We start from the raw sequence: 11,697 nt of genomic DNA, 5'->3' as shown, positions 1-11,697 counted from the left end.
CTCTAGGGACGTGGAACGTCACCTCGCTAGCGGGGAAAGAGTCGGAGCTGGTGCAGGAGGTGAAGCGATACCAGCTAGATATAGTATGGTTCGCTTCACTGTCAGATAATTAAATGTAGCAGATTAGAGGATGAAGGCATTTCAATTGTACTGTACACTTGCTTATGTTTGGAACAAACTATTGAGTTGTAAATGTACATAAATGCCTGTAATTCTCAGCCAGCATAACGACTCCTGCTTATATGACTCTTACTAAGTGCTGAATGCAATGCTTTATACATAACATTCACTTATTAGATTAACACTGGGGAGCAATGTTAGATTAACTATGAAAAACAATTGACAGTACACACCATCACATTGATATGAACCCTTGAAGGATGATCTGATTGGTGTTTGAAGCACCAATCGTGGATTTCATGTCATTAGTCTGACACTGATCACTGAGTGAGTGTTTCTGTACAAACACCGTGAAATGTTTTGCACTTTTGCCTAAAACTTGAATAGAACCTATAAAACTAAATATATATCCGATTAAACTAAATCTGCTTTACGTCACCACAACATGCTTTGTGTGGAGCTCATCAACAGGTGAGTTTTATTACATGAACTCTAAATTGACAGTGATAGTACCGGTATGTAGGTTACCATTAAATTAACCAAACCACACCTGCTGTTATATCTTTGGGCAGACGGATCACTGAAACCATTCTCATGACTTTCATTAGTTAACAGGAGCCTATCTGGGATTAAGCAGCATCCTGAGTCTGTGTGGTGGAAATCAGTTGCTTCAATGGATCAACCTGTAACACACTGCTAGTTTGAGTAACATTTATTTATTGTCGGGTCCTTATGATCGGTCCATGATCAACTGAAACATCATAGCTATGGTACTTAAAAAGAAGAGAGGAGACAATTGAAAGGCAACATGGTTCTCAAGTCATAAGTCATAAATACGTCCATTTGACCTCAATCTGACATTTGCTAATAATCTAAATTGTGGCAGTCTAAACGTGATTCAAAAGACTGAAGTGAGATGAGGTCGAGGTCACTGTGTGTGCTTCTGAAGCCAGGTCCTCAGGTGTTCTACCTGTGCAGTAACACTACTCTTGGCCGTGCCTCCGGGGGCGCTGTACTGCTCCACACTGCTGCTGTAGTCCCACACCGACGACACGTCACTTCCAAACAGAGGGCTGAGATAAAAGAGAGGGCCAATGTGAGAAAATCCAAGTGGCTGTTGTAGAAAATCCTGTTCCATTAAACAATGGGTGTTATTCTTTCTGGTTGTGTGTGTGTGAGAATGAGAAGAAGAGAGTCACCTCACAGCACTCAGGTCACCCACAGTGAGTTGATTCAGGGCGATATTTTTGGATTCAGCTGCAAACACAGCTTTACCGTAAATACCATGAGCCTCTCTGAACGGCACCTGCAACACAGAAGAACACACGGTTACACAACAACACACAAATACACGTAACACCATGTCAAATATTATAGCTATCTCACATATAAAGCATTTTACATCCACCTGTTCTCTGTGGTTGTTGTTAAATAGAGTGACCAGAAAAGCCTTGACGTAGCTAAGATGTTGTTTCTCACTTAGTGGAACAGTCTGCATGAACGCGAGTACCCATCTGATTTAATATAATCTTGACAGCATTTTAAGAATATTGCCAAGAATAAGAACATTGCACTGTTTGATTCAACAAACATCGTCTTTTATTTTCTTTTGAATCAAATGTCGTTAAAATTACTTTTCTTACAATTTACATTTGGATGGGAGTATACCTAAACACCACTCACCCCCTTCCTCACAAGGTAGTAGGCCAAGTCAGTAACCAACATGTCCGGACTGAGGGCGGCTTCCATCACACTCTGGTTAATCTGAAACAAACAGAGAGAGGTCAGGTTTTTATACAAAGTAAAAGAAAGCATCCACAACAAAGTTTTTCAGAATAATCAACACTGAAGTCTCTGACCTTGAGAGTGGACATGACTCCAGTTGTCACCTGCAGCACCGCGTGAACCGTATCATAGCAGTCGAACATGGCCTCCTTATCCTCCTGGTGAAGGATGACGAGGACAGCGTGACAAAAAAAGTTAAGAGAGGAAATATCCAGAGAAACAATGTAGTGAAAGCTCACAAAGACACACTTTCATACCTGCAGGTCTTTGTTGTAGCTGCTGGGCAGGCCCTTCAGAGTCATCATGAACCCTGCACACTGAAATACAGACAGTCAACAGTTTGACAAGACAGCTTTGATTCTGCAGAAAAATACAACATTAGCTTTACACACGAATCCTTTCCTAATCAGTGAAAGAGAACAGCATAGAAATAAGCAACATTGTTGCAACAGGAAGCAACGTTTAGCATTTATGGGACATGTGGTCTTCACTTGCACTAATTGCAATGATCACATGCTTGCAGAAATTATACCAAAATATCACCTTTTATTTTTAAAGGAGCCATTTCAGCATCATTTGTTTGTTTTTTTACACCATCTGATCAAAAAAGGCAGTGGACGTGAGCTCTGCTGACACAACATAACTGCCAACGTGGGCCATTCAATGAACAGAAAAACAAGACGATCTAACAAAGAGTATCTTTAGTCGGAGGTGTTACGTTGCCAAAGACGCGTCCTGCTTTACTCCCGATCAGCTCCAGGCTGTCAGCATTCTTCTTCTGGGGCATCAGACTGCTGCCTGTGCTACATACACAACGAGTATAGAAATATAGAGGAGTGAATATGAGGGCGACACGAGTTTCAACTGCTCAATAAATGACTGGGCTTCATGAAGAGTACAGCACAGCAGTAACACCAGCATTAAGACTCAGAATGAACTTCACAAGGCCAGATTGAAAGTGGAGGTGGACAACTTCAGTGACAGCAATGATTTCATATTTTCATTTGCCACCATACAGTATGCAACATGAGGTTTAAACAGTAGTTGAATACAATGTATTTTTGTCAAAATGACCAGATGTACACATTTATCATCAAGTGCAGTAATCACTGTTTGACAAACATCACTCACCGTTAGAATTCACCCAGACATTTTAACATATTTATTGTTATTTCCAAATGTAAACTGTAAATTAGGACCACGTAATACAAAACGGGAACTGACCTGTAAGCGTCAGAGAGCGAGACGAAGGAGAACTCCTTCGTGCTGTACAGCATCAGGTCCTCGGCCATCTTACTGAGATGGGTCAAACACAAGGAAGCCCAGAACAAGAACTCCGCTAAAGAAACACACAGAACATGAGGTCACTTAGGAAAGACTCTTTCATTTTAATGGATGAGAGTGCCGACACACACGTATGGTTCAGGTACCAACAAAGTCCCGTTGGCCCGTGGCATCCATGCTGTTAAGACTGATGCCATCAAACTCCAACTCTACAGAAAGGACATCGTTTCAGTTTTTTTTTAAATATGTATTTCATTGATAAACAAGACACAAAAGGACAGCTGCAACTTCTCACAGGAGAGTACTAATCCTGCAGTATTTTACACAAGTGGCCTGACCTTTCCGCAGTAGCTCCCTGTCGATGTCAAAAGGTGTTCCAGCGATGGCCCCGCTGAAAACAACAAGAATCATTCTCATTAACTGCTCCTCTCTGTGGGTGAAACTCAGTGTCGGATAGTTAGCGTGTGTTCACAGCGTACCTGCCGAGAGGTAAAACATTCACTCTTTTCTTGATCTCCAGAAGTCGGTCCACATCTCTGCTTAGAGCAACGGCATGACTGAGGGTTGGTTCGACCAGCGAGCGGGGAAACAAACGCACGAGAATGACGTGAACAATACATCTACAGCCTGATATTCAGCAGTGGAATAGTTTTTTTTCTTTGATTCTCAGTGTGGTAGCTAAATGTCATGATTCATGGCTGCTGGATAATAACTGCTGTGGCAACCGTCAGAGGCATCAAAATCAAACCTTGCTCAAGACCTTGCAGAGGTTCAAGGTGGCTTAAAACCACAACAAAGTCCTGGCTCTAGTTCCAGAGCCATCATAACTTAGAGAACACATTGTGCAAAACTTGTGGAAATCATATTCTCGTTTCTTTCCCTCATAAACATCCGCCTAAAGGTCTGGCTGCACACTCAAAATGCCTCGAAGGGACTATGGGAACACTTCCAATTTTGCCTGGTGCTGCTTGAATGTGGAAAATGTATACGGTGAAAAACTTGAATAGACTGTTGCTTTACCACTCTCCTCGACTTTGCCATACTATGCTACTTTACTATCTTATACTGCCCATTCTGAAGAATAAAGAACTCCACTGGGATCACCCTGAGGGGCATCACGGTCCGTTGCCTTATGACAGCCTAGGAATTTCCACAGTACTGCTCAGTCCATAAATGTCCACTTACTGTCATCCATAGCGTCACTATCTAATGTACGCAGCTATTTTAACACTGTAGTGACCCCATCACCTCAGCTGAATTAGCTCAACCGCAATGTATAAAATGTCTCTCCGCGTGGCTTCATTCCACTAACTGGATCACATGTGGAGCCCAGCAATGATCTTGGAGATGATTTACCCGCACGTACAGTCACAGATCCATCGGTCAAACCAAGCCTGCCTTGTCTCAGCTCAGCTGGGGCTTTGAAATAGAATTATTGAATCCATGCAGAGATACTTTATTCAGGACTGTTGTGCCGCTGACTCATTTTCCAGCTCTGTGCACTGACAGGATGCAGAGAAACAGCAGATCAAAGGCCACCAAGAGATGACTTTTCATCATGGTAATGGTAGCTGCTACACATTCAATGTCCGTGTGTGTGTGTGTGTATGTGCGCATCCGCAGACTCTTGCATGGTTTATTTTTGCCCTGGAACGCCTTAAATAAAATATAAGAGTGTGAGGTTTGCAGGTGTAGGCAACCGTAGAATCAATGATTTAGATGCAACATTTAGCATTTAGCTCGAGGGTACCACAGATCACAGAGGAGAGGTTGACATGTGTGTGTGTGTGTGGGGGGGGGGGGGTATTCCATTTATGGCTTTCATTAAATTTAGTGTGACCCCCATTAGCAAATTATACATTTAGTAGTGACAGACAATATACAAAATGCAGCCCTCTCAGTCAGTGGTGGACTCTGGCTGTCTGAGGGGCAGGGATGAAAAATAACATGAAGGGTACCAGCATGCAGGAGGTTATGGTGTAGCAGCTCCAAACCCTGGCTAGCATAAAACATATTTAATGATGGAACTCCTGATTCAAAGTTTGACATGCGTGTTACATGCAGACTGTTGTTTCTGTTACTGTTGTCCTGTATGTTGTCCACTGTATTCCCAAAGTGTTTCAATATGTGCTCCTCTCATAATGCAAACAACCTGATGACATTTTCTGATATGATAGAAAATGTAATATTGCTTATGAATCTGAAAGGAGAGGAGGATTCGATATCTAATTAAGTTTGTGTGACAATTTGATTGAAGCACATTTATACATGTGTTTATATGTGTCTGCTGACTGTTAAAGGGAATGCATGTCTGTGTGTGAAAGGTGTGTGCATACTGTAAATGATTGCATTCGTGGACTGGCGGCTGTTTTGAGCCTTAAATCTCTCTCAGTGGGCGATGACCAAATGGTTGCTCACCACACAAGTGAAGAGAACCGCATATGCAACGCAACAAATCCTATTTAGTTTTGAAAACAAACTGTGTGCTAAAAGTCTGCAAGTGACTGCAAAAACATCGCACCAAAATAAAACATTGCCAGCGTTCACCCTCCCACTTGTCGGCTGCTTTTTCAGGTCCAAGTCTGGAGCAAAATGCAGGTGATTTGTTCGTCCGTTCCCAACCAAAGCATCCTATCAAGACTCACCCTCGCAGCCATGAATTGCTGTCCGCTGTGCTGTGGGTGATGCTGCTCGCTGCTCGGCTTGTGTTTTATGGATGAGCTGTGTGCTGCATTGTCTGTGCTTTGCATGATGGCAATTTAAAAGCTATGATGGGCTTCCTACCTGCTACAGTGCTGTGTGCCCCATTTTCCAAGCTTTTGCTGTTCACAGATTTTTATGCAAAACCAAAGATTACATTCAATCCCTCAGCATTTAATGCCACAAGGCGATTACACGATGTTTAAAATATTAAATGAATAAATAATGATAGTTTCCTTTGTCCCCATTAAGGGGGAGAGCTCCACAGAATCAACATTACACCCACGTTGAACAAACCCTTTGCTTTTTTTTTATGAATGTTGCTGACACAGCGCAACATTAGCATTGATACGGAGTTGTGTTTCCATCCACCCCACTCCTGAGGGAAATAATTAGCTTTAGCTGCTGATTTCTCCGCTGTGTTCACGAGCTAGTCACCAACTTCAGTGGGACTAGCTGAGGGAGTGTAACTACAGTGGGTTTATCAGAGCTTTCTTTCTGGAAACCAAGGTTGATCGCAACAAACACACCAAAGCAGTAAAGTTGCGGCCCAGAACAATGTGCTGAAAGACAACAAAATGTTCTGTAGAACTAAAGGGAACCACAGAGCCAGGAACGGTTGTGACTCCTTTCACACAACAAGTAGTTATTTGACCCATTGTTCAGATACAACTGTTGATTAATGCAGCTTTACAAATGCAAAATTGTACATGAACAACCAAATGTTTTTTTCAGTAAAATAAAAAAATAAATATATATTTAAAGAGGAAAAAGGAAACTCAGGCAAGCTGAGTGATTGGCCGACAGGAACCACTCCTTACTTTAACTAATTAGCTTTATCTTCGATCTCATTACATCCCAACAGCAATCAACAAATGAAATGCTCCGCCACAACAATTAAAAAAACTAGTATATCTGTGGCAGATGTAGGACTGAAATAAGCCCGTCCAATCATTTCAGTCAGAAAGAATGAGGTAATTGGACGGCCCACCTGCCTGTCTAGCTGCCTGCCTGTCTGCCTTTGTGCACTCATTGTGCGCTGCAGGAGTCTTCAGCAAGCTGCCAGCTTAACAGTTGTGAGTACGAGCACAAGCCATGTTTGTTGTTTAAGTTCATGATGATCATTTTGGGGGAGTGGCTTTGGATGGAGGGGTGAAGAACTTTTTTGCTTTGCTACTTTTGGAGCTAGTGCTGTTCGATACCTTTTTTTGGAAAGAGTTTACAACACTGGACTGAGTTTTTTCTCAAAATTCACCCAACATGTACAAAACAATATTCAGTCAAACAAGGCTGCAGTTAAGAATATATCTCCGAGAAAAGGATGTGTTCCTCTTTTGTGAAACCTTTCCCGTTTAACTGCAATGGAAATGATGAATGGCGCTGTGAGCAAAAATAATTTGTCCGGAGCCAAATCAGGAAGTGGTAACCATTGGAAGCATGCTGTATTGATAAGGATGTCATGGTGAGAGTGTTGTGTAAGGGGTGAATTATGGCTCATCCGTGAGAAGTGAAATTGTTTTCCAGAGCCTCTCAGTACCACTGCACACAGTGGCAGCGCCAGTGCACATGCTGCTGCAGGCCAATAGGAATTCATTACTTAGCTTAGCCATTGATTTCCCTACCGCCTCGAAAGATGCGCCAGAGAAAATATGAACAGCTTTCAAGATGAATTGCCAGCGTTCAGAGGGAATTTGAAGGACGTTCTATCATGACAACACTGCGCTGAGAGGCAACCCTCTCAAACACTGCCAGCCTTAATATGCTGCTCTTTGGCTCTTTGTTTGTTTCAATGAAGCTAAAAAGCAAATGTTACGTGTTTTCGCCTTGATTGCAACAGGTGCAATAAATATCATGGGATTTCTATGAATCAAAAATAAAAAAAATTCATCAACAGTGTGCCATCCTGCTATTTGAGAAACTGTGACATCTCAAAGTCTATCACAGCCTCATCAATCAGGAAGCTTACAGAATTCAGAGGCGCCGTATCATCACTCACATTGTGTGGTCTCCAACTAGGTGAGAGGCGACGTGGTCCACATTAGCGCGCATTAACGCTATCATGAGCAGGGTTTTACAGCAGGGTGCCAGCAGATTGGCCCATTAAGAGTAATCACATCTTATACGACTTCATCAAAAAGATATTTACACGAGAACATTAAGATTCCCTCTGGGGTGGGTTGGGAGGGAGGCATGAACGCAGAGCGGAGTTTCAATGAACCCCGTTTAGAGTCGGGTCTGTTCGTCGCGCCTGCCGCCATTAGAAACGCTTGGCAGGAAATGAAATCGGCGTAATAAAATCACGCCATATTTCCCACCTGTCACCCGGTTTATGAAGTGTGATGGAGCAGTCAAAATGTTTATTTGATGCATATTAATTCAGGTCAATGAGCATGTGACACATGTGTGCCGTGTGTGTGTGTGTGTGTGGGTGTGTGTGTGTGTGTGTGCTGATTCATTTACTCGAGCACATTTAAAGCACTGTCAGCAGAGAGAGGAAGGCAGTTGGGCACGGGCTACTTCCTTCCTGTCAAATGCTGTTGAAATATGTGTGCTTTCGAAAAATGGGTGAAGAATAACCGCTTTGTTTGGCCACACAACACACTGCGCGGTCTGATTTGTCACAACAGTGACAACTTCGTGACAGTTAATAAGGCCATTGGAAAATCAGGCCAAGCTGTTCCTCGTGTGTGGGAATGGCCTGCAGCGATATCGCACTGGCCAGCAGAAACTCATCTTTCATTAAATGGCAATACAGTGGGAGAGGAATGCGTCGAGTCACTGAGGGTTCTTTGCCCTACGGCTATGCCAGCCCAAAAAAACTGAATAAAAAGGTAAAAGTGGTATACAAACACCTGTTGAGTGTGGTGAGCTGCTAAGTGGAGCCTCTGTGGCTACCTAATTTCCCAGACTCACTTAAGGGACCACCAAGGGCAATTTTCTGCTCGATCGACACTTCCTACGGGGTTTCATTCCGTTTTTTTTTAAATTGCTGAGACCACATCCTTTGGCCTATAGGTGTCACAGAATGTGCCGGCTGCAAAGACAGACGGAGAAGGACTAAGAGAGACAGGAGACAATTACAATAGAGGGCAAAACAATTATGCAAAAACAAAGCTGCTAATGTCCAAAATAACATGCGAGAATGTGGATCAGGGCTTTAACGAATCTTGGCAATCCGCCAGCCGAGCGTGTCCCCGGTGGAACGACCCACTAACGGGACAAAGGAGCGCTGATTTGTCCTGTTTCCATACTCTCCGAAGCCAAACGGTCCGGTGTAGGGACCGGTTTTGAGGCCAACATGGTTCGGATCAGTGAAGCATTCAGGGTTTTGGCACGGGCCAGCAAATCAGCCCCTCTCCACGCCTCAAGTGAGAAGCACAGTGCTTATTATCAGTGTGCACGGCTGGAAATGATACACAGCGCAAGCATTCTCAGCAAGGCCGCTCATTAGAGAGTTCAACGTGGAGATGAGATGCATCTCATCAATTTGCAAGACGTGATTAATGTGATTCAAAATGCGCATTGTATAATGCTTGCATTATCACACCGCTTGATTCAATCTAACATTGCTCTTTAGCGTCATCGAGTAGGAAATCGGAATTTATGTTGAATTCTTTGAAAGAAGAAATTGAGGATAACTTTTATTGTTATCAACAAATCTGAAAAGACCCTCAAACTAACAATGACTTCAACCCACTACATTTCAGTGCACCCGTGTATCAGTACAGCCTGATGTATCATCATTCCTCTGTGCCCTAGCACAAAGAGACGCCGCAATGAGTCACATGTTGCACATAGTGAACACAGATTGTACTTTATGTTGAGTCGACCTCACAAACACAGGCATTCTCCTCTAAATGCTCACCACAGCTGAAATAGATTACAATCAAAGCCCTGTTTACTCTTGTTTAAATGACTTCATAATGATCGCGAAAAAAACGATTTAGCCTTATCATAGACATGTAAAGATGTATGTCTTCAATATGAATAAATGGGCTTGGTGCTCAGTCAGACTTTATCAGTCAGTATTGAGAGACTGACGGCTTGCAGTCTCAAGAGGTATTCTTGCACTGTAAATCTATCTAAACCAATGGGTAATCGCTTAAACTAGACTGCACTCCAATGCACCTGATATCACATATATATATATATATATATGAAACAATACCTCCCTGCAGCTGGCATGCAGGGCCGAAAAACTCTTCCACATGGTGGCTGAGCATCTGGTAAGATATCCCTGCCAAGTCTTTCTTTTTTCTTCCTCCGTCTCTATCTTGCCTTGGGCAGCAGGTATGTTGGCGTACTGCACAAAACAAACACAGCGCATGTATGCGGTGATATCTCCTGTCTCTGTCACAAGAGTGCATTGTATCCTGAGCATGACGTGCGGGCATTGAATCTGGGGAAGCACTTGGGGCACACCCTAGTTCCAAACTGATTCTTCTGAGGGGAGTAAGCTTCTGCTCCGTTGTTACCGACAAGCCCGAGACAGCCACGACAGAGCAGTGTTGTTTTTCTTTTCGCTTGATGTATGAATGGAACAAGACATATGAGGAAACCCTTCAATCTTACCGTTTGGGACTTCAAAGATTAAATATAGAGTGCGTGCACTGGGCATTACGCTGCCATGCAAAAGGGCAAAGAGAAGTAACTGCGTTTTGTCGTATAAAGCTAATCTTATGACTCAGGTTTGGATTTTATAGAGACATACAGCACACAGAGAAGCTAATTGAGACAAGCTGCAGAGATACTGGCCTGAGAGCTGGCCAACACATCAGGATTTAATAATTCAACTGAGAGACTCTCTTGGCTGCATCAAGTGAGAGGTGATGCCATCATTCTTCTGTTCTTTTCAAAACACACACACACACACACACACACCACTACTGACCCAGCACCACCAAGCCAAAAAACACACAACAGCATCCACCCGCAGGCTGCCTGCGGGGCGGGCTGGAAACCTGGCAGGAAATGGGATTCTATAGCGCTCGACATGAAAGTAGACAAGAGGGTGCTACAACGAGTGCAGATTAAAACGTGGTGTTGTTTTAAATCAATGTATGTCTGAGGTTGTGTGTGGAGAAATAACTCAAAATTGTAACTTGGATTTTGAAATTTCCAAATGTTGGCGCCCCCCAGTGGTAGTGGCAAAAAAAAAGAAAGAAAGAATCTACACCTGGAAGCCGTATGGAAATAATAGTTGCATTCAACGCATTACCTTTTTCCATCAACACGGTCAAAGAGCTTTACATTCTCAGTTGTTTTTCCTGTCATGTGTATGGAGTAAAAGCTATGTCTTGCAACTTTAACAATGATGAGGATACTTTAATAAAATACTTACATAAAATAACCGTAGTGGTGAGTGTGGTAGCAGAGAGGCAGTGCAGTAGATGATTTAAGACACACCTATAAAACTAAAAGCGCGATTTAAAATGTTACAGCATTTTTACATTATTAATATATATTACAACTTTCAACAGTTGTCTACCATGCTATTAAACCTGGGCCTACTGCATCTTTCATCTTGCATCTCCTCATGCACGAACAACTTCATTTGTGTTTTAGGACATCATGCTCGTATTATCAAGACAGATTACACAGCGTCATTAATGCTGCTCTCTGATCAGTTGCCCTGTGCTTGATTTATAGCATTTCTGAAGTGCTTAATAGTTATACTGCGGCCATCTGAACGATATGCACTCGTGCACTGGCTCCTCAGCCATTAATGACCTATGTCGTGTTCTGTCAGTCCCATTTGCTGCTGTTACTTTTATAGTCAGTGAGAGCAGGCTGCCGGGGGGCCGGTTA

The 11,697-nt window shown here is 42.9% G+C and overlaps 1 protein-coding gene across 1 annotated transcript; it reads right to left on the bottom strand.

The window, feature by feature from the left end:
* Positions 1-1,048: 1,048 nt before the first annotated feature.
* LOC306783073 (argininosuccinate lyase-like) lies at positions 1,049-7,938 on the bottom strand (the record flags this gene model as incomplete). Its single annotated transcript, XM_079276603.1, has 11 exons — positions 1,049-1,193; positions 1,320-1,426; positions 1,804-1,884; positions 1,980-2,063; positions 2,163-2,222; positions 2,624-2,708; positions 3,130-3,244; positions 3,336-3,398; positions 3,528-3,580; positions 3,669-3,746; positions 7,886-7,938. 11 exons carry the CDS (start codon positions 7,936-7,938, stop codon positions 1,049-1,051), a joined length of 924 nt encoding a protein of 307 aa, XP_079132729.1.
* Between the last annotated feature and the right edge of the window lie 3,759 nt (positions 7,939-11,697).

The sequence above is a fragment of the Melanostigma gelatinosum genome, assembly GCF_949748355.1.
Source record: "Melanostigma gelatinosum genome assembly, chromosome: 10".
Taxonomy (NCBI): Eukaryota; Metazoa; Chordata; class Actinopteri; order Perciformes; family Zoarcidae; genus Melanostigma; species Melanostigma gelatinosum.
This window is presented reverse-complemented; position numbering and strand designations above follow the sequence as displayed.